The 24,189-nt window shown below is 43.8% G+C and overlaps 1 protein-coding gene across 1 annotated transcript in view; it reads right to left on the bottom strand.

Moving 5' to 3' along the window:
• Positions 1 to 2,758: 2,758 nt before the first annotated feature.
• PRKAA2 (protein kinase AMP-activated catalytic subunit alpha 2) overlaps positions 2,759 to 24,189 on the bottom strand; it is a 60,258-nt gene continuing 38,827 nt past the window's right edge. Inside the window, exons 6-9 of the mRNA XM_075556738.1 lie at positions 23,339 to 23,563; positions 11,134 to 11,638; positions 8,788 to 8,914; positions 2,759 to 7,438 (exon numbers count right to left, since the gene is read on the bottom strand). Coding sequence (XP_075412853.1) covers positions 7,200 to 7,438; positions 8,788 to 8,914; positions 11,134 to 11,638; positions 23,339 to 23,563 — 1,096 coding nt within the window. The 3' untranslated portion in view covers positions 2,759 to 7,199. The remainder of the gene's footprint in view (positions 7,439 to 8,787; positions 8,915 to 11,133; positions 11,639 to 23,338; positions 23,564 to 24,189) is intronic.

Genomic DNA, 24,189 nt, shown 5'->3' with positions numbered 1-24,189 from the left:
AGTACTCTCATTAACTTAGAAGTGCTATGAAAACTCATATGCTAATCCCATCCACTTCACTTACACCTCGCTAGCACAATCCCCAGGGGTTCCAATGACTGCCCTCTCCAGCATTGACTCGAGACTATTTTCAGACTTGAAAGAAACCCATCTGTAATCCTTCTATTACCTTTCTACTCAGATGTTTCCAAGATGCAGGCTGGTCCTCCCACGGTGGGTGGTCAGCTCAAGAGAACTCGGAGGGTTCCATTAGAGCTTTATGGCCAGCCTCCTAATCCTTCTTGCTCAGCTGCAAAAGGTGAAAAAGGACTTTTTCTGGTTACCTTTAAAAACTACTAGAAGTGCTGAATGACTCCCAGCTAGGGACCGGCCCCCGGTCTAACGACATCATTATGAAAGCGGGAGGAGCCCTTCCTTCCCTCCCCTGGGTAATGCTTTGCTCCCTGAAATAGTATCTACCAAGTCGATCTGTTAACACGCTTGGTTTTCTGAAATTTTGTTTGTTTTTTGTCATGTGTTTCCCAGAGGGCAGCTGTATTTAGAGACTCAAGTATTTGCCTTGAAAATGCCTCACCAAGCAAATCGCGAACACGCACAGACTAAAGACTAACTGAAAACGGGAAAAGTGAACCCGAACACAAATGAGAGGGCAGAACTGATGAATTTGAAACGCCACCAAGACCATTTGTCGTCACCAGTGGCTGTAGAGCATGCAGGGCCCCACTGCTCCCTGCAGGGGCTGCAGAGCCCCACTGCTTCCTGCAGAGCGTGCAGGGCCCCACTGCTCCCTGCAGTGTGCACCCCTGGGACTGAGAGAGCTACCATTTCTCAAGTCAAGCTCGTGCCATCACCGTCAATTCCAACACTCGATGCTCACAGAGAGGGTTACCAAGACCGGCAATCTGTACGAGAGCAGACAGCCTCATCTTTCTCTGGCAGAGGGGCTTGGTGGTTTGAACTGCGAAACCTTGTGGTTAACAGCCCACTCCCATCACCAGGTGTCACTCAAAAATATCCTCACTGCCATCAGGTCATTTCTGATTCACAGGAACTCCGTAAGGCAGACTGGAAAAGCCACCTGGGTTTCCAAGGCTATGTAACGACCTCTCTGCAGGAGTAGAAAGCCTCATTGTCCTCCCACAGAGCAGCCGGTGGTTTCAAACTGCTCACCTCGCAGTTCGCAGCCCCATGAGTCATTCACTATGCTTCCAGGGATCCTCCAGGTATCACAGTGGCCTTTGAACCCATCTTACCCAAAACTGAGATTTTTGGGGATGTCACTTACCAATAAACTGTTACTTATCCATCATCCAGAATTTTTAATAAAGTAGAACCTCTGAGAACTGCTATTAAAAATCACATTCCTATTTTATTTAAAAGTCACAGGGTGGCAACTCAGTAAGGGAATACCAGATTTAAAAGGTGGGGCGGTTAAAAAAGACAAGGAAAACAGTGAATTGGACTGGCATTCGCGATTACGACTTCACAGCCATGAAGGGGATTTAATTTACCAACGAGCGAGGGACAAGGCCACAGAGTCTGCAGTGGCACACTCCAGGTGTGCACACCTGATCAACGGCAGCAGCGGGGCTTCTGTGCAGCCCTGCCACGTTCATAGAGGCTGCCTGACACATCGGCTAGAGCGGTCCAGGATGCTTTTCTGAATTACAACTCATCTGACGTTAAGTCAATGTGTTATCCCTTGCATACAAAATGACTAGGGAGTAAGAGAGAACAAGACCAGAACCATGTGACTGCCACGAACAAGCTACTGACAGAAAAAGGAGAACCGTCTTTCCTGTGTAGAGCTAACCCCACTGTCAGAGACACTATTATTCCTGGCTAATGTGGGCTCCTGCACTCTCTTCATGGATAGCTGCTTCAGGGAATGCACACCACACTAGGGGTTTTGAAAGTGTCAATTAAAAAGTTTGTTGGCCAACAGTCCTTGAACTATCTACAGGCTTTTCTTTCTTTTTTTGTCATTTTGTTGTTGTTGTTTTATTTTATTTTGTTGCTTTGTTTTGCTCTGTCTTGTTTTGGTGCATGTTATTATCTCCACAGGCCTATCTAAATGAGACAAGCTGGATGAACAATCTAGAGGAGAAAGCAATGGGACTGATAGTTCGGGGGGTTGGGGGATGGGAGAGGGGGAAGTGGGGGGGAAAGAAGTGGTGTTAACAAACCCAGGGACAAGAGAACAACAAATGGCCCGAAATCAGTGGCGAGGAAGGTGTAGGAGGCCTGGTAGGACGTGACCAAGGGTAATATAACCGAGATGAATTACTGAAACCCAAATAAAGGCTGACCATGATAGTGGGACAAGAGGAAAGTCAAAGGAAATCGAGTAAAGAACTAGGAGGCAAAGGGCATTTATAGAGGTCTAAATAAAGGCATGTACATATGTAAATATATTCATATATGAGGATGGGAAAATAGATCTATGTGTATATATTTATAGGTTTAGTATTAAGGTAGCAGATGGACATTGGACCTTCACTCAAGTACTCCCTCAATGCAAGAATGCTTTGTTCTATTCAACTGGCATTCCATGATGCTCACCTTCCTGACACACTTGCTGAAGACAAAGCGGGTGCATAAGCAAATGTGGTGAAGAAAGCTGATGGTGCCCGGCTATCAAAAGATATAGCATCTAGGGTCTTACAGGCTTGAAGGTAAACAAGCAGCCATCTAGCTGAGAAGTAACAAAGCCCACATGGAAGAAGCACAATCAGCCTGTGTGATCATGAGGTGTCGAAGGGATCAGGTATCAGGCATCAAAGAACAAAATAATCAAACCATTGTGAATGTAGGGGAATACAGATTGGGGACCCAGGACCCATCTGTAGGCAATTGGACATCCACTTACAGAAGAGTCATGGGGAGGAGAGGAGCCAGTCAGGGTGCAGTGTAGCAAAGATGAAACATACAACTTTCCTCTAGTTCCTGATTGCTTCCTCACCACCCCCACCCCCCACTATCATGCTCCCAATTCTACCTTAAAAATCCGGCTATACCAGAGGATGTACACCGGTTCAGAGAGGAACTGGAAACACAGGGAATCCAGGAAAGATGAACCCCTCAGGACCAGCGGTGAGAGTGGCAATACTAGGAGGATGGAGGGAGGATGGGGTGAAAAGGGGGAACTGATTACAAGGATCTACATATAACCTCCTCCCTGGGTGTTGACAACAGAAAAGTGGATAAAGGGAGACACCAGACAATGTAAGATGACAAAATAATAATAATTTATAAATTACCAAGGGTTCATGGGGGAGGGAGTAGCAGGGACAGAAGGGAAAAAATGCGGAACTGATACCAAAGGCTCAAGTAGAAAGAAAATGCTTTGAGAATGACAAGGGCAACAAATGTACAAATGTGCTTGACACAATGGATGTATGTATGTATGGATTGTTATAAGAGTTGTACGAGCCCCAATAAAATGATTAAAAAAATTAAAAATAAAATACAAAGTTTGTTGGACAAAACAAAACACACCCAAACTGGAGTAGTTTTCCTCCCTAGCATATTCTATTTGAGATATAGTCTGTTGCTTTATTAAAGGATGACAGGTTCAAATACAGTGTTCAATATCAAAGCATCTAGAAAATGGTCACTGGCTGTACAAATTCTTAAAGCAAATCAACGGTATATGCGTGACTCATAGGACCATAAGCCCAAGTCGATAACCCCTTATTCCTGTTTACATGTAAGCTTGTTTAGGGGTTTTCAATGCATACCCAAAATAAATTCTCCCATACAATGCCACCACTTGATAAAGTGTATCGAGATGCTATGAAATAAGTTGCAATCATACAAAATTCTTTGTCTAACACGTGCTCACAATAAACATGTCCTATGATTAAAATGAAATGATTTTGATTCTGAAACAAATTCTCTCCAAAACCTACTGGTAATAAGCAAAAATCAAAAAAGAAAACCAAATTCACCACTGCTGAGTCAATCTGACTCATAATAGCCCTCTAGGACAGAGAACTAACTGCCTGTTTGACTTTCCAAGACACCAAATCTTCATGGGAATAGAAAGCCGCATCTTACCTTCCGAGGAGTGGCTGGTGGTTTCAAACTGCTCACCTTGCAATTAGCAGCCTAACACATGACCCACTATTCTATCAGGGCTCCTTCCAAGCAAAGGCAGTTTTATCTTAATTTCATTTTTACTACCCTAATTACAGCAACCCATGGCAGTGATTTCCCTAAAAAATGGTATTTTCCAAATTTGCTTCACCCCATGGGATATTAAATCTCCAAAAATTCTAGTTTCAAAAATTCTATTTACACCAAGCTAGAGAGCTTCCCAGTCGACTCAGCCCCCGCCAGAGAAGGCCTGCCGTTCACATGCGCTGTGCTGGGGCGGAGGTGGCAGGCACCGTTACCACACTGCACTCAATGGCATGTCCTTTGCTTGGTGTTTGCAGAGCAGGTTCTGGGGTGCACTTTGGGAAATGCTCATCTGGAACCAAACCAAGTCTGTCTCATGGCAGAGCCATGGTCTCGTCTATAACCTAGTAGACGCTCTCTTCGCAGAATCTTAACCGGATAAACACCCCCAGAGCTATCCACCCACATCCATAACTAACCTGCTTATGAGACTGGAATAGAGGATGCAATTTTGAGCTAGCAACCGAGTCGTTGCTCCGCCTGCCCACTAACAACAGAAAGCTCCTGTTGTCCCGCACTGGCCCTCAATTTCCTAGACCATCTAGAGTTGCCAAACTGTGCCTTAACGACTTTTCTCACACCAGGACAAAACCTGCGACCCCTGGCTTTATAAGATCCAACAGGTAACAGTGTGGGCAGTCTGACTTGCATGATAAACATCTGCATAAAGAGGCATTTTGACACAATCAAGTGTGTAATACCTCACTGATTGGACTAACGAGGCCAACTGCCACTGGACTCCTTCTTGCTTGCTTGCCACCTTCAGAACTGTGGAAGCTGTCCTCCAGGTAAAGGGATCGATCAATTGTCTGTCTCAGGTCATCCCATGCCAAGGCAAAGAACATGAGATGGCCCCATTCCCCTGAGAGGTACCACACATGACAGAAGGCACTGGCTGACAGGTGCCTCTGCGCGGATTCTGACCCCTGGTGCGGGCCCGTGCAGGGAGAACTGCTCCGTAGGGTGTTCAGAGCAGTGTGTGACCTTGGGAAGGAGGTCACCAGGTCTGCCTTTCAAGGTGCCTCTGGGTGGGCAAGCAGTGGAGGCTTAACTGTGGGAATTCCTTAGGGACTCTAGCAGGGCTGTTGATGCAACGAGGCCACAGAGTCAATCCCCGACTTAGATTTAGGACTCCCTGCTGCTCACAGCCTCTTCAAGGAAAAAACGAAACTAAACTAGAAGTACCACGTGATGCCGCTAGGGGGCGTTCGTTCAAAAGTTAACAGTAAAACCTCTCAAAGCTGCAGTCCCTGCCCTCCTTTTTGATAGACAAACATGTTTTCCTTTTATTTTGATATTAAGAAGTTTAGACTCGCACGTTGCTTAACACCAGTGTTTAAACGGACTACAAAATAACGTGATGTATGTGACACACTGCAAACTCTCAAACCATAAAATATCTGAAGGTAGAAACACGTGTCTTCCATAAACAAACAATTTGGTCTAACATTTTCATTTGCTTCTTGGTAAAAAATATATTGGTTTTTTGGCAAAGATAAACCTCTCAAGGCAATGTCACTTTTTTTTCAAGTTTTTCTCAGTATGCCTTGTGAATGTGATTATTGGCTATTACTATATATTAAGGAATTGAATAAATACAAATTTGTTAAATTACACATAATTAAAAAAATCAAATACGTTTCCTAAAACCAATGAAATAAAATCAGTGAGCTATGAGCTACTCTGCTGTATATAGATTCTTTTTAAAAAACTTTAAAAATTACCCGCACAAATCAAAATAAACAGAAACCTGTTTGGTTTTCTTTTAAAAAGCACTGTGTGAGCACACATATGTACACACAATACATATATTTCTTCAAGAGATCTTTTTTTTCGTGTGTTAAGGCTTCCCTGGCCTTTCAGGTTCAGCGGTAAAAGTCGCACAACCTTCAGGCTTTGGAAAGACACAAAAGCTCTGGAGTCCAACAGGTTATTCAAATCAAGTGATCAGCAACCCAGGGAGCCAGCAAAGGTTTTCAGCCTCTGGGGATCACACAAGGGACAAAGCCAAAGGTGACTATGGAAGGTTGGAGGCACAGGGGAAGTTGTAAGGACTTGAACTTCAAATAAAAAATTAGCACTGTAGGCAGCAAGAGAATGCCCCTCAGGACAAGTTATCACTTCCCAGCAAACAGACAGAACAAACACATGGAACCAGAGGACAAAGACAAGAGCTCTCGCTCTTTTAAGAGGCCCCTTGCTGGTTTTGCCTTCATTGAACTGTTTATCCTCCCTGGTAACTAGCAAAATGAGGCATAAAGAATCTGTGGCAGGTTTTGAATGTACAGAAGTGACTAAGGTGGGTGCAATGCTGGCTGTTCCAAGACGGAACAGAACCTTAAAGGCTCATCAGAGAAACATGTTGTGCAGGGAGACCTCAAAACCCTGAGTCGGTCACAGGTGATTCAAACAGAAGGACGGTGGCTTTTTAAAGGTCCACAGCCCTTCCGCCAAACATGGGACAGCATTTTAGAAAAAAATGTTAGAATAACTTGGCTTCTCAAATACGGGGAGCAGCTTTTTAAAACTTCAACGTTTCCATAGTGACTGATTTGGGGGTTTTTGTTTTGGTTTTTCATCTTGGTAAGAGAGTTGAGGCCAGAAATATAACATTAAAGCTTGCTAAAATTTAGGAAATACACTGGATTTGCCTAAACAGTAACTTGCAAAGCAGCTTTGCCAAACCCTCAGGGTAAGACAGTTTGTCACTGCCACCGGTAGCAAACACACACTTTTACAAGAATAATGTGCATTATTGTTCACCTCAGAAAGAAGTTGCCTACATGCATTTACCATAGGCAAGATGGCATTGCTGAGTTCAACAGCTACATCAAAGGGCCCGCCTGGTGTGCTTGCCGTCATTTCAATGGCACTGACTCTTCCCCAGGGACATTTATGCCTCCCATTTAGTACGAGTGAGCAGGTGGGATCCAAGAGTGAGCAAGACACTAATTCCAAGAGTGTATCTGATTTTCACAGTACAATAACGAAGACGGGGAATGGAGACGGAAGGATTGTCAACGGGCTAGAGCAGTGATGAGACTGGCACACATTTCAAAAAAGTCCATGGTGTGACTGCCCAGGCGGGGTGGGGCTGAGGACGGTGTGCCCCCGGGCAGGGGGCCGGTGAGGGAGCCACGCAGGGAAGGGCTCTCTGCCGTCGCGGAGTCGAAGCTTGATCGGGTTCTGTGTAAGCCAGCAGCAGAACCGGAGCGCTGGGGCGTCGAGGAGCCTGACCTCTGCTCCACCACCTCATCTGCAACGGATAGAGGAACCAGGTGTGTGAAAGGTGTATTTCCCAAGCCCTTCTCTGAAGTGGTTGCGTTCCGAGGGTGAACAAGAGCCACGTCATGGGGATTGTCACCGTCCCGGTGTCTTAGGAGCAGGAGAGGCACACCTCTTCTCCCCGGCACTCATGGCAGACAACACTCGTCAACCAACATCTCCACACAGCCAAACGGTGGCCCCTAAGCCCTGTGAGCAGACCTGCAAGAAAGCAGGCCCCTGGCTGCTCATTTTCTTACTGTGTATCAACAACAAAAGCATCACAATAACAACAAAAGCTCCCACCCAACAGTGACTCTGGACCTGCACGGCACAGCAGATCCAGGGAGCGGGGATGGATCTCCTGGGAGAAGGGAGCTTCCTGAAGCTGCACAGCCCATCACAAGAGATTTCATTTTGGTGGATGTGGGGTGTTTTCAAACACGCTGCATTTCTTCCCAGAACCCTAGGTAATTTTAATGAGAGTCCTACAGGAGCCGTGTAAATACTTATAACTGATAGCAGGCCGAAGTAGGAAATGTAAATACCCTATTTCAAAAAAGTCCCCAACTTGAACTCCATTTCTACTCTTGTCCATTCCGGACTGCTCCTTGGTTCACCCTGTTTTTCTCCCACCTGCGGATGAGACAGAACTGAAGAATCGGGTTATCTCACCTGAGGCCTGACAACTTCCCTTGCCTGCTTTGGCTTGTCCATGGGCTCCTAGATAATTCAGGGCATCCCCCCCCCCCCCCCCGGAGCCCAGGACCAGGCTAGGAAGTCAGATGAGCAAGCGGGAGCTTCGGTGTTCCAGCGTTAACAGTAGTGGACTCCCGAGGGAGACGCGTCACGCACAGCCTGAAAACATCAGCTAATTTTGGATAAAAATTAATTTCCTGGTGCACCTTACTTATTCTCCACAGTTAACGCCCTCAATTACTTCCTTGTGCCAAGGAAGCACACTTTTGTGTGAATTATATTCCACGTGTCTTTAGTCTTTTCATTTCACGTATATTTTAGTCACATCTCGATTACTTAAGCACTGGCTTAGAAGATCCACTGTGCCTTTAAATTATTCTAATATCTCGTCAAATTACTCACTGCCATAACGTCACTTCCGACGCAAAACACCTGGACAGGGGAGGGGAGAGCGCGCTCTGTGGGTTTCAGAGGTTGGAAATCTTTGGGGGAACAGAAAGCCTCGACTCTCTCCTGCAGAACAGCTAGTGGCTTCCAACTTCTGAATTTAGGTTTAGCAGCCCAGTGCACACCCCCCTATGCCACCGGGGCTCCTAGTGCCTGGTCTTTCTTGTCAAAGTTCCTGCGAGCATAACTTCTTACCATCAATACTTTTAAAGTCCAACAGGTAGCTCCGGTTGTCAACCAGGTAGAGCTGCAGGCTCATTTTCACATAGTTGCCAGTCACGGGATTCCTCCTCCGCACTCGGAGATGATAGGCGTTCACCACCTAAACGGAGACATTCTCTTTTAGGAAAAAGAATAAAAGAAGCTAGAAAACTTTCTTTTCTTATTACAAAGGATATTAATAAAACAGATAACTGATAGATTTGGGGGAGGACAAGGAACTCCTGAATGATTCTTTTTTCAACGGCAGCACCAGTGATTCCGAGGTAGAATCCTTGTCTTCCCTGAGGGGCCATCTGGGCTCAGTCCCGTGCCAGGGTACCGCATGTACAGTTACCACCCAGCCAACACTGGAGGCTGTGCGTTAGCTGTGCTGTGAACAGGTTTCACGGGGGCTTCTGGACAAAGATGGACTAGGAAGAAAGTCCTGGCTTCCACCTCCAACAATTAGCCAATGGGAAAAGCTATGGGCCACAACAATCCAATGCAAAACCCGTCATGGAGGTGACCCCGGATCCGGGGGTTCTGTGTGTGCACAGGCTGCCAGGAGTTGGGGCAGACAACTAGCGACCACTGTTAATCCATTAGAGAGGGCTTCAGAAAGGTTGTGGGAAAATTCCATTACCTTTTAGTTTAATTTCTCCATGGACTTGTGGAACTCCCTCATAGTTGTTTAAGCCCCTAAAACTGCAGCATTTTTTTTTGCATGGCAATTACACTTTAAAAGGAAGTTTAAGGTGACATCGAATCTAGCCTTCTCTCCAGATACACACCTACTCTACAGTATCAATGACTTTCATTGGCAAGCCTCTGCTCGAATCTCTTCACATAATCAATGGAATAGAAGGAATGAGGGGAAATGACTTATGAGTGGTTTGCACCAGACACCATTTCACAAACCCTGTCACGAAATTTAATGTAGTACAACCATGCAATGAGACAGATGTCCTCTCTCTCGTGCTCTTTTTTCTATCGTCACATTTCTATATTGATACATTCAAATGTTTTATTATGAGATCTTCCAGATATTATTAGACTCTAGAGTTCCATTAGATTAAGCATCGTTGTACAGCTGCTGACATTATCAATTTCAATACATTTTCTTTCTTTTTGAACTGTTTAGTGTCAGCTCCCCTTCCTATCCTACCCCCTCTAACCCCCTCTTGCATATCATTATTGTTCTGACATAATTTACACCATCCGGTGTACACAATCACCTAAAATGCCGATGCTCGTTCCCCTCGAGTGGGTTACAGTCGTTCATCTCATTTACGGATGGGAAATTGTAGCAAGAACAAGGTAACTCTGGATTTTAAAAAACATCTAACATATTGGGTCAAAACATTTTCAATAAAAGAAGTTACAGTATAAACTCAAGTATATGCCGACTCGAATATCAGTCGAGACACCTAATTTTACCAAAAGAAACACATTAAAAATGTGTTGAAGTGATCATGAGGAGTCGATGGAATCAGGTACAAGGCATCAAAGAAGAAAAAAATCATATCATTGTGAATGAGGGGGAGTGCGGAGTAGAGACCCAAAGCCCATCTGTAGGCAAATGGACATCCGCTTACAGAAGTGTCACGGGGAGGAGATGAGCCAGTCAGGGTACAGTACAGCACCCATGAAACATACAACTTTCCTTTAATTCCTAAATGCTTCCTCTCCCCACTATCAAGATCCCATTTCTACCTTACAAACCTGGCTAGACCAGAGGATGTATACTGGTACAGACAGAGCTAGAAACACAGAGAATCCAGGACAGATAAACCCCTAAGGACCAATAATGAGAGTAGCGATACCAGGAGGGGAAGGGAAAGGTGGGGGTACAAAGGGGGAACCGATCACAATGATCTACATATAATCCCCTCCCTAGGGATGGACAACAGAAAAGTGGGTGAAGGGAAATGTCAGACAGTGTAAGACATGACAAAATAATAATGATTTATAAATTATCCAGGGTTCATGTGGGAGAGGAGGGTGTGGAAGGAGGGGGAAAATGAGGAGCTGATACCAAGGGCTCAAGTAGAAAGCAAATGTTTTGAGGATGACGATGGCAACAAATGTACAAATGTGCTTGACACAATGGATGGATGGATGGGTTGTGATAAAGAGTTGTACGAATCCCCAATAAAATGATTTAAGAAAGAAAAATAATGTGCTGAAAAACTTAGCTTATGCACAAGTATATACAGTAGCATCTTTTTGTTTTAATTTTGTTGACATACAATTGTTCCAGAAATGGGAACTGTTTTTAAATGGTGCTACTGGTGTGGTGGTTACCGTGGGCTGCAGTTCTAATACGTCCCAGCATCCTACCTTCCATTCAAAATCCAGCTGCTTCATCGCCCGGTAAACTTCAGCCATAATGTCGTACGGCTTGCTTTGACTTCGAATCCCAAGATGCCACTTGGCTTTTTTCACAGCTAAAGATTTGGGTTTTGTCGTGTTCAGTGCATCCAGTGGGCACCTTGCTTTGGGGCTGTCTGCTATAAGGGGCGGCATCCTTTCAGGGTGAGGCTTCAGGCCTGGGGGGATATGCATGGCACTGTCATCCATGAAAGAGCCAGTGGGAGGGCTAGAGGCGAGGTAGAATTCGCTGGCTTGGTTCATGATTCTCCGATTGTCAATGATAAGATGATAAGCCACCGCAAGTTGGTCTTGAGGATCCCCGCTGTATAAACTGTTCATTACTTCTGATTCTGTGCACTCGAATTTCTCACACACTTCTTTGACAGCCTCGTCATCAATGACGTTAGCATCATAGGACGGGTCTTCGGGGAATAAGTAACTGGACAAATCTTGTTTAAACCACTCATGCTCTCTAGGAAAAACACAATATGCTATTGTAAGAACACGATCAGGCAAGAGCTAAGTGTTTTAGACAAAGGGCAATGTAGCTCAAGAGAACTGGAAAGAGACAGACTCTAGCTCTAGCTCGACCTCTTCCTAGCTATGTTTCTGCTGCCTTTGGCTAAGCCAGGCAGTAAGGCATTTCATGAAAATGTAAAATAAAGCCACTCACTTTACTATAGCTAGTTCTCATAAAAGATATGCTAGATTAATATGCAATGGATTTATTATGCATTTTTAAATGATGAAAACATTCTTAGTTTTAATTTCCATTATAGAAAATAATATATACACACACCAAAAATAAAAACCCATTGGGGTCCTTAGTAACTTTAAAAGTACAGATGGGTAATCAAGGGCAATGTAGCAGCGAAGAATTATTAAACCTGAACGTGATGGTGGGACAAGAGGAGAGTTAAAGGAAATAGAGGAAAGAACTAGGAGGCCAAGGACATTTATAGAGGTCTAAATAAAAGCATGTACAATGCAAATATATTTATATATGTAGATGGGAAAATAGATCTATGTACTCAAATCTTTATGTTAAGAATTAAGATTGCAGATAAACATTGGGTCTCGACTCAAGTACTCCTTCAACACAAGAACACTTTGTTCTAACAATCCGGCATTCTGTGATGCTCACCTTCCCAACATGATCGCTGAAGACAAAATGGGCGCATAAGTAAATGTGTTGAAGAAAGCTGATGGTGCCAGGCTATCAAAAGATACAGTGTCTGGGGTGTTAAAGACTTGAAGATAAACAAGCAGTCATCTAGCTGAGAAGCAACAAATTCCACATAGAAGAAGCACACCAGCCTATGTGATCATAAGGTGTCGATGGGATCAAGTACCAGGCATCTAAGACCCAGAACAAAATCATACCCAAGGTGAATTGGGGCGGGGCATGGAGTGGAGACCCAATGCCCATCTGTAGGCAATTGGACATCCCCCTACAGAGGAGTCACAGGGAAGAAATAAGAAACAACTTTCCTCTAGCTCTTTGGTGCGTCTTTCCCCCCACTCTTATGACCTCAGTTCTACCTTACAAATCGGATTAGACCAGAATATGCACACTGCTCCAGGTAAGAGTCCGCAACACAGGGAGTCCAGGATAGATAAACACCCCAGGGCCAACAATGATAATAGAGATATCAGGAGGATCAGGGAAGGGTGGGGGGAGAAAGGAGGAATCGATCACAAGGAACAACCTATAAACCCCTCTCAGGGGTTGAACCATGGAAAAATGGGTGAGAGGTGACGGAGGACAATGAAAGATATGTAAAAAATGATCTATAACATATTAAGGGTTTGTGAGGGAGGGCAGGCAGGGGAGGGAGGGGGAAGGATTGGGGAGCTGATATCAGGGGCCCAAGTGGGAAGAGAATGCTTTGAAAATGATGGCGGTGGCACATGTGCAAATGTGCTTGACACACTGGATGAATGTATGGATTCTGATGAGATGTAAGAGCCCCCAATAAAAGTAAGAAGAAAAAAAAGCGTATAAACGGGTGCTGAGTGCTCTCTTATATCTTATTTGATTATACTCTTGGCCCTTTTCACAAACTGCGTTACACTTACATAGTCTACATTCCTTCACAGCGACCGGAGCACCAGCACAGGGCAGGGCTGGGAAGCCCCTCAGCCACCTGCATGTACATGCACATCTTGCCTGAGTACTTTCTACTCACTGATAAATACACCTATGCACACTATTACTTATATCACATTTACAGGCATGGATAAATGTGCACTTTATAATCTATAAAATATTAGCTATAAATGCTTAAGAATATTTATTATGAGGACATATTCTAGGAGGAGTCTTCATAAAAATTATATTCTACTCAGATACAGAGAAGGCAAACACAGGAATGAATAAAATTACAAACACACGGGGACATTCTAGGAAGGAAAACAGAGGGAAGGAGGGAAGTCGTGCTGCGTGCCATCTCACTGAGACCCAGAGTGACACGTTCGCCAAGCAAAGAGCTGGGGAACCAGCGCTCCCAGCAAAGGAAATGACATGGGCAACGACCCTGAGATAAGAAATAACGTGGTCATGTTGAGGGACTGACCAGAGGCCAATACCATGAATACAGATATCAGTTCAGCGTGAGAGGGGCAGGCCAGCAGGGAAGAATGCGGTATTTTAACTGGTGGTTGACGAGGGTTAGAAAAGGGGCAGGAATGACACGCTCAAACTTGCAGTTTGTACAGATAACTCTGTAGTGTAAAAATGAACATGGAAAGATAAAAATGATCATGTGATGCTGATGCTAATCTTGCAAGTGAGCAGTGTGCCAGATGCTAAGCTCACCAAGACAGCACCTCCACGCCTCAAGTAGGAGCTTTTGTTACGCAGCAGTTAAGTTTCCTTGTGATTGTCGAGCTTTCCTCCTCCTTGTGAGCTCCCCTGGGCGCTCCTGGACACAGGAACTGAGCCCTGACCACCTTCCCTCCTGCAACCAGGCTTGACGTCAAGTCACGGGACCAGAGCAACGCTCACTGAGTGCTGGACGTGTTAGAGAAATCGGCACGGGGACGAGGACGACCAAAATCAATCCATTACGAGGCACTTATTTGATACAACATAGTAAGAACTGAATAAACATCCACTGACACAAATTACTAAGGGAAACATGAATAATTTTTCAAAAGAATAAACAGAAACAAGAAAAAAAATCAAAAAATTAAAAAAACAGCAACAAGAAGTTGTGTTAAATGTCTAAGATATTTTCAATGCCAATGACAAAAATAGGGAACATGAGCACTTTCATAATTCCAAAAACCTACATGTCCACAAGAGCAATGTGAATACAAGCAAAAACTATAAAAATAAACATTTTATGAACTTTGGGCCTGAAACAAAGGCATGCAGTGATCTGAGGAAATTACTTGAGAAAGCCATGTAAACCTTGGTTAGATCAGTGTGTTCTGTGCCATTTTAACGCGCCGAATCCCTATCCCTTTTCCCAACATTCAGGCAGTCTCAATCAGCAACATGACAACTGGCGACCTACTGCTCTGCCATGCTCTGAATTCCAGAGTAGAGTTTTCGTCTTTGTGACGCCCACCCAAATGACGAGATAACCCGCAATGCACTGACATCCAGTGGAGTCCAGCTCACAGTGACCCTAAAGCACGGAGCAGAACTGTCCCTGTTGGGCAGTTTCTGAGACTTTCAATCTTTCCGGGAATAAGGCATCTTCTTTCCACAGAACAGCGGGTGGGTTCAAACTGCTGACCTTGTGGTTAGCAGTTCAGTGCACAGGACTATGCTAATGTGAGGCAAAGATAGACGAGGCCGTCTACTGCTGGCAAGATTTAAAGTCTCGAAAACCCGCTGGACCAGTTCTACTCTGTCCTATAGGGTCACTATGATGGCAATGAATCTACTCACGATGGCAGACAATTTTGATTTACAGTGTAATGTGTTACTTTTCCAATAAGCCCCAATCATGAGTATGTTAGTCTGGGTAGACTAGAGAAACAAATTCATAGACACTCATATGTATATTAGAAAGAGTTTTATATATATAGTAGTTGCACATTAAGAAAGTCTCCCAGCCCAGTCCAGATCAAGTCTATAAGTCCGATATTAGCCCATATGTCTGAGACCAATCTACAAAGTCCTTTTCTGGCTTACAAAAAATATTCAAGGATGCCAAATGCAGGAAGATCAAAGGTCAGTGGGTGGGAAGTCTTGTGGATCCAGTGGTGTCGTAAGAAACTCAGCGCTGGCAGGAGTCTCCACGTGGCTTCTCCGGCTCTGAGACTCTGGCTGCTATCAGCCTGTCTCCATGTGGCTTGTCAACTGCAATGTCTCCCAGAGAGTGAGCCCATGTCCTGCCTCCAGCGAGCTATTTATCTCCTTAGTGCCTCCAAACGAGGTCATCAAGCTGCCACCTGATTGACAGGCTAAACGCCACCCCTTCACTCTTAATCCTCTCAAATTGACAACAGATTATGTAACTACCACAATGAGTATTGTTTGTGAGTTCTGTGTGCTCAATGCAATAAATGGAGGCGTAGGAAGGGTTGTGGGAGGGGCGGTTGATGTCAGAATGGGTGTAAAGGTTGGAGGATGGAGGCATGTCTGACCTCTGAGTCATAGGAATTGGCCAGTGGCAGTGAGGTTTAACTGACTCTGATGACCTTGATTCTTTCTCCTTCCCCTGATCTTAGCAAAGGTCAGCAGCCACACCCTTCCCACTGTGACACCTACCCATGGGCTATGTAGGCACAGAACCGGTCTGGAGAGCCTCTATAGCCCCAGGGCCAGAGAACTGTGTTCACTGGACATGTGGAGCAATGCCCTGGAAACCTACTCCCAGGGAGTGTCTTTGTGTGACATGACTCAGAGTCCATGCACTACAAATAGAGAATGCTTGTGGGAAACCATCAACAACAGCTGCTTCATATTGCACCTACCTGAGGCAGTCATGACAGGTGGGGCAAATAAGTTGGCAAAATCGACAAGAAAAGTTAAGGAATAAGAGTTACACAAAGGGCTCTGAACATCTCTGGTAGAGTCCTGGAAATCAAAAATGACATCATGCTTGGCAAAGTAGAGGGGCAGTGAGAAAGAAGAAGGCCCTGAACCAGATGGACTGACACCGGGCCTGGACGACTGGGTTCAAGCCTCCCAACAGTTTTGAAGCTGGCCCGGGAAAGGGCAGTGTTTCTTTCTCGGTGCACTGGGTCATTACGGGCCGGCACCCAGCCACACCATCAGATATGCTAGGCTTCTGGGCCCAGGAAAGAACTGAGAAGGCCCGGATACCTCACCACTGGCTGATAGTGCTCTGCACAAGCAGGAAGTGAAGCCGAAGGCACTGTTGAAAACTGCTTCCTCAAGCACTAAAGGCATACTCCAAAACCACACAGTGCCTTGCCAAAGGCGAAGAGACCTATGAGGACATTTAAAGAAAGCTCATTAGCCGATCACTAAGCTGACCTGCCAGGGACTTCATTGGTCATAGGAACAATGTGAACATATGGAAGTGGTTCAGGAAAACCAGCTAACAAAAAAACAAGAGCAGCAAACACAAATCAGGGGAAAGTGGGAATGTGATTCCTAGAGTAGCCCAAACTTACTATTTAAAATGCCCAGGTTCCAAGAAATAATTAAGAGACATGTAAAGAAACAAAAAAAGTATGGCATGTCGGGGGTGGGGTAGGGGGTGAGAGAAGAACCATCAGTGGAAATGGTCCTTGAGGAAGGCAAGATTTTGGATAACATAGACACCAATTATAAACCAGCTGTTTGTAAGTACATTCAAAGAACTAAAAGAAAATATTTAAACAATATCTCACCAAATAGACATGATCAGTAGAGTTAAAAATGAGAAAAAGACTCAAAAAATTTAGATTTCAAATAACAAGTGAAAAATTAACATGGGGTGTTCACGAACAGACCTGAGCTGGTAGAAGACAGAATCACCAAATTTGAAGATGGATAGCGACGATTACTGAGTGTGAGGATAGATGGAAAAGAATGAATCAAATAACAAAATCTCCATGAAACCATCACGCACACCAGTGGAAGCACAATGGGGTCCCAGAAAAAGAGAGGAAACAGGTAGGCAGAGTGTTTGAAGAAATATTGGCTGAAAAATTCCCAAAATTCATGGAAAAAAAACCCTTTAATCTAATATAGAATATGTATCAAAATACCCCCACCTAAACATATCACAATAAAACTGTCAAAAGAGTAAAAAGAACTGAAAGAAAAATTCAAGCTTTGAGTAGTAATACTGAAGGATTCTATGTAACACGAAACAATGCAGATGAATCAAAAGAAGATAGAAGGAATATACACTCACGGTACTAAAAATAATTTGTCAACATTTAACCATATAAGCAGGCAGCATAGGATCAAAAACTGGTGGTATTGGAGTAGTGAGTACTCCAAGTTTGAACTCAAACTGCACTGAGGACACTGGGAAAAATGAGGCCATAAGAATCGATGGAATACCTACGGAAATGTTTCAACAAACGGATGCAGCTTGGGGGGGAAGGAGGGGGAGAAGACTGTCAATTCCGACTCAATATCCAGCAAAATTATCCTTTAAAAACAGGAAAAATTAAGACATTTCTAGTTAAATAAAACCTGAAAGGATTCCTCACTAGCAGATTTGATCTGACAGATATACTAACACAGGGAGTCTTTGCAGGTAAAATGAAGGGCCTTAGACAGAAACTCAACTCTACATGATGAAATAAGCAGCCTAGGAAAAGGTAGCTACACGTAAAATAGAGTAAAAATACAGTCAAATGTAGTATTGTTTTGTTTGTACCTCATTTTCTAACTTAAAAGACAATTACATAAAAGCAAAATTTATAAACCTGTAGTGATACGCTTATAAAAGATGAACTTTGTATAACATTCAGAGCACGAAGGAAGAGCAGGGGAAATGCTAGACTTGAGGAAAAGTAGTTCTAAACTCTTCAACTAAACTACCATGAGCCTGAACTCGTCTGTCATAAAGTAAGACGTTAACTGTAATCAGGGAGACAGGCATTAAGAGGATAACTAAAACAAAAAATAGCAAAAGAAATGATAAAGGAACTAAAACCCTGTGCAAGAGGCTTGGTGGTGTAGGGATTATGCACTGGGCTCTAAGTACCGCAAGAAAAGCAGTTCGACACCACCAGCTGCTCCACAGGAGAAAGAAGAGGCTTTCTACTCCCATAAAGATTTATGATCTAAATGCTGCCTCCCCGCCAACTATCATGATCCGAATTCTACCCTGCAAATCTGGATAGAGCAGAGGATGTACACTGGTGCAGATAGGAGCTGGAGGCACAGGGAATCCAGGGCGGATGATACCTTCAGGACCAGGGGTGTGAGTGGCGATACTGGGAGGGTAGGAGAGTGGGTTGGAAAGAGGGAACCGATTACAAGGATCTACATGTGACCTCCTCCCTGGGGGATGGACAACAGAAAAGGGGGTTACGGGAAACATCGGACAGGGCAAGCTATGACAAAATAAGAATTTATAAATTATCAAGGTCTCATAAGGGAGGGGGGAGGGGGAGGGGAAAGGGAGGGGAAAAAATAAGAGGACCTGATGCCAAGGGCTTCAGTGGAGAGCAAATGCTTTGAAAATGATGAGGGCAAAACATGTACAGATGTGCTTTACACAATTGATTTATGTATAGATTGTGATAAGAGTTGTATGAGTCCCTAATAAAATGTTTAAAAATAAATAATTAATTTCTTTTACTAGTTGAGGCTTTTAGATATACATTCATCGCTTCTAACATTTTTTTAAACAAGAAAAATGTAACATCAGCTACTCTTATTAGAGTGAGGGAAGCCACAATACTGTACAGTTCTGGGGACAGGTAGCCCCGCACATTAATGGTTAAAACCAGTTATCAAATCCCCACAGCAAAAGGAAACTAGTCAGAAATTCACCACCATGACCTTTGTTTTATATAGACAGATATATAGCTCTACATCTCCTGAGTACTCTGGGAATCCCAGCTTAAACAACAACAACAACAGCAACAACAGACAAACAGACTTTATATTAAACACGTCCTCTGCGCTTCGTGGTTACTTGGAAAGCAGCTTGAAGACACACCCCCGTCTGGCGCGGCTGCACGCTGAGCTGACCCACTGGAACGATCTTGGCAGGATGGCAGCACAGGATGGGATAGTCCATGTGTTTCACTTTTGACAAAGTAAACCTCTCATAAAATATCGTTTTGCTAGAAAAATTAGGATCATTCAAAGGTCTGATCACCCTGTTCCCTGAGGCCTGCCAGGAGGTCTGACTTTATACCACGGGGTTCCTGCTCTCTCCCTGCGGAGCGTGAAGTGCCCTTGCTTTTCAGGAAGGCGCCAAAGGAGGGCCACAGAGAAGGGCCAGGGGGCAGGAGGGACGTGAGGCTCTCGATGGAGAGTTAGGTTTTAGCAGGCTACCGAAAGCAATGACTGTCTTAAAGTCAAACCAGTCACAGCCAGAGTTTAACCCTCTGATCACTTTCCATCTGGATTTTCAACTCATGAATGTCAAGCGTTTAACCAAATCTGTCTGGGATTCTCAAAAAAAGCTGAGTTACATTCAGAATTGCCCAGGAATGGACGAGGGGTCCCTCAAGAAAAAGGGTCAAAGGACAACAGCTGCCCGCCTCAAGCTAAACCACTGGGCTGGCACGCAAGTGCAGGACGGATCGGCTCGGTTGAAACAAGGCTCCTCAGGGGCCAAGATGCTCCTGGGTTTCTCAGTTTGTGGACCGAGACTCAGGGCGTCCCACCTTCCTGGAAGTGTTTTTGATGACTTAAGACCCGAGTCTCAAATGATCATTTCTGCTCACAAATAGTGTGGCGGCCGTTAACTAAAAACAATGAAGAAAAATGATGAGATGCGTGTATTTTTAAGCAGCTTTTGAAATATCAACCACAGCATTAAACATTGAACATAGTACATTCCCAGGTGAACACAGATAAAGGTCCACAATGCAATGATGCCACGAACTTAGTTCATGTATGTCTCAAGGCTGACGCTAAACTAAAACAATAGCTTCTAGTACATTAACTGGAGATTTCTTTTGACTTTGCTTGCTACTTCTCTGTAATTTCCACCATTAAAAAAAATTGTCTCGAGATGTACAGATAAATCCCCAAATTCTACACCTGGAGACCCCCCCCTTTTTTTGTTTTCTGTAGGTTTTCAAATAAAACCAAAAGACAATGATAATGCTTTACATTGTAAGTCCGTAGACACACCAATCCTTAATCAGAAGCCCACAAGGGCAGTTCTACCTTGTCCTATATTGGTTCACTATGAGTTCAAATTGACTGAATGGCAGTGAGTTTAAGTTTCTGTTTTTTGAAATAATACTTGTATCACAAAAAAGAATACAGTAGTTTGGGGTATAGTAGAACAAAATGGTTTAGGATATATTAAATAGCAAGATATCATTCATACTTCCTATCTTATCACAGTAAATATAGTAAACATATACAAATTAAACACATAATCAAAAGGCAATTGGCAGAATGGGTTAAAAAAAAGACTCAACCAAATATCACCTTCAAGCAACATCCTTTAAATTAAAAGGCATAATTGAGCTTAAGGTAAATAAATGGCAATGACATACGACACAAATAGTATTAAAAGGAGATAATAAAGGCTAAAATTGTTATTAAAGACAAAGGACATTTAATAATATTACACATTTAATAATGATGTAATCAATTCATAAAGAAGAAATAATAATTATAAAAATATTTACACCCAAATACAAAGCTATAAAACAAATAAAGCAAAAATTCACAAATTGGAAGAGAGTAATCAATAATTTAACAATAATAGCTGGAAATTTCAGTACTCCCTTTCAAAAGTGGATAAACTGACTAGAAAGAATATCAACCAGGAAATACAGACTTACACAATACTATAAACCAACTAGCCCTAACAGCTATCTATTTACCCAGCAAGAACAGAATATGCCTTCTTCTCAAGTATACATGAAATGATCTTCAACATTAACTCATTCTGGTAAACTTTTACTTATATTGCTCATCTAAAGCCAAAACAAATACACAGACATCTGCTCTAAAGCAACAGAACTAGTGCTTTCGCAATTCTAAATGTGTACGCGGATAACAAGCAGGCACAAGTATATCAGCCCAAGTGCACTATATTCTAAAGACTTAAGAACACAAGAGATTTTTCCTACGCTCATGTCCATAACTAAGTCTGCTGTTCGAGATCCTTGCATGCGTGTGCGCTTTCGTGGGAAGCACATGCTGAGGAGAGCTGGCGGGAGGAAAGGACGCACGCGTGGCAAAGGCACTCGCTTGGAAAAGTGGTTAGCAGCGGTCACCCAGCAGCGACCTCAGCCATCACGTAACTATCCCCCGGATCAGCATTCTCAGAATCGTAAGTCTGGCTTATGAGAGAGGGACACGGATTCTGGAAGGCTGAGACACAAAAACATGTGCTTGCAAACCAACAGCAGATGCAATGGGAGATGAGGGTGAACACGCCTCTAAGCACCCCGAGGTGTAGCTGGCAAAGGACCAGCTGGGCCGGGGTGAGCTATAAGGAGATCGTCCTCCCGGCTGTACCTGCACCGCACTCACCCGCGTTTCCCACATTACAAAAGGTCTTCCACTTAAACAAGGGCACTGGCAGCTCCCTGTGGAATACGAAACTCGGCAGAACTTCCATCTCACCCGTTTTTCATTTGATAATTATTATTTTCTGTAGACACAACACACACATACGTGCGTGCGTGCGCACGCACACACACTCATGGTGCTTCAATAAGTTCATGGTAAAATCCCATGCTCTTTTAATTCCATTTTTGAAAACTTTCTGAATGACTAAGGAAGACCAAAGAAAAAATGGATGCCTTTGAATGATGTCATTGGTGAAGAATGCAGGTTGGATTGCAAGAAGAACAACAAACAAATCTATGTGGGAAGAAGTGTAGCCAGAATGCTCCTTAGAAGCGAGGTTAGTGAGACACTGTCTCACATACTTGGGAAATATTATTAGAAGAGACAGTCCCTGGAGAAGGCCATCATGATGGTAAAGTCGAGGTTCAGGAAAAGAGACAGCCCCTCAATGAGATGGGTTGATACTGCAGTGGCAACAACCGGCGAAAATGTAGGGTTCCATTGTGTTTAGACAAGGCCGCTATGAATCCGCACCAACAACACTATCTTGAAGTGGTCAAGGATTTTTTCTTGCTTAGATCCACAATCAAGTCTCATGGAAGCAGCAGTCAAGAGATCAAATGCCTCAATGTATTGTGTAGAAAAGCATGGCTGCTGCTTTCAGGTCTAAGGAGCACCTGTGGACCCAAGCCATGTATTTCCAATCAGCTGATATGCATGTGAAAATTGGGCACTGAATAAGGAAGACCAAAGAGGAATTGCTGCATTTGAATTATGGCGCTGGCAGAGAACACTGAAAGTACCATGGACTCCCAAAGAGCCAACAGATGTGTCTTGGAAGAAGGATGGGAAGACTTTGTCTCACAAACCTTTGGACATGTTGTCAGGAGAGACCAGTCTCTGGAGAAGGACATCATGCCAGGTAGGGTGGAAGAGCGAAGGAAGGAAGGAAGGAAGGAAGGAAGGAAGGAAGGAAGGAAGGAAGGAAGGAAGGAAGGAAGGAAGGAAGAAAAGAAGGAAGGAAAGAAGGAAAGAAAGATGGAAGGAAAGAAAGAAGGAAGGAAGGAAAGATGGAAGGAAGGAAGGAAGGAAGGAAGGAAGGAAGGAAGGAAGGAAGGAAGGAAGGAAGGAAGGAAGGACGGACCTTGATAAGATGGACTGAGACAGTGGCTGTGACAATGGGCTCAAACCTAGCAATTGTTAAGGATGGTGCAGGTCTGGGTGGTGTTTCTGTGGTTGGACCGACTCAAGAGCCTCTAAGAGCAACATGTTTGAAGACCAGGGAGACTTCAGTGGAACTGATGAACTGGCCCAAGGAGTTTAGAGGTGGACACAGGAAATGAGACTTCCTCAGTAAGTAGTTTTCTTGTCACTGGCCTAGCAGAGTAAATTCTGATCAACAACTCTAAGTATTGAAAAATGAATGACATGATCAGGCATTTGTAATAAACATGATGCTACAGAGTTTACCAAAAAGCAAGCAGTTATTATTAATACTGGAAAATGTGCAGTAATAAAACAGACAATCACCTTATGTCTTTGATGGTGGCTCGTTTCAGCGGGTCCACCTGCAGCATATGCATCAGGAGCGTGGCAATGGAGCGATTGAGATATTCGGGGATATAAAAAACGCCCCCTCGGATCTTCTTAAACAGTGTGGGTACGTGCTCATCATCAAACGGGAGAGTGCCACAAAGAAGCGCGTACAAAATAACACCACAACTCCAGATGTCGACCTCTGGCCCCGCGTACAATCTAAGCAAAGAGGAGACAAGTCAAATCTCAAAGGCAGTGGCACCGGGTCTCACCCATAAGGATCTTGTGTCTGTATATATGTACCGTATTAACTGGAATAGACTGACTTCCAAGGTTCTTTACGAAGCACAGGACCACTCTTCAAAGAGAATAATCAGTCTAATCAATTACTACTCATGTCTGACCAGAGAAAAGGTGACTTTGTCCAAAATTCATTTAGCTGAAACTTACTAATTTATTTAAAAATATAAAAGTTCCTATGGTTGATTTTGATAGCAATATCGTAGTAGATGACTGCAAACTTCAAAATATCATACCATGCAGGTTAAACTGTTTTACTATAAAATTATTACAGAAAGGAAGCACACATAAGATGGAATTCTTAAGCATTTGAAACATACAAGTACCCAAGCAGCCCTGTCACACATTCTTCGGCAGTCCTTAGTCCACATTACCCCATAGACATAATGCTGTCACTTGGAATACTTTCTAGGGCCGGCAACTAAGATTAGTTTCTTCAATACTCTGCTCCAGGTAGCCTATGCCTAGCATAACTCCCTTTCCAGAACCCTTACATTGCACTTAAACATCCTAAAACACACCACTAAACTCAAAACTGAGTCTGA

Source organism: Tenrec ecaudatus, chromosome 1 (assembly GCF_050624435.1).
Source record: "Tenrec ecaudatus isolate mTenEca1 chromosome 1, mTenEca1.hap1, whole genome shotgun sequence".
NCBI classification, from domain to species: Eukaryota; Metazoa; Chordata; class Mammalia; order Afrosoricida; family Tenrecidae; genus Tenrec; species Tenrec ecaudatus.
The sequence above is the reverse complement of the archived record's forward strand: the minus strand, read 5'-3'. Positions and strand labels throughout refer to the sequence as shown.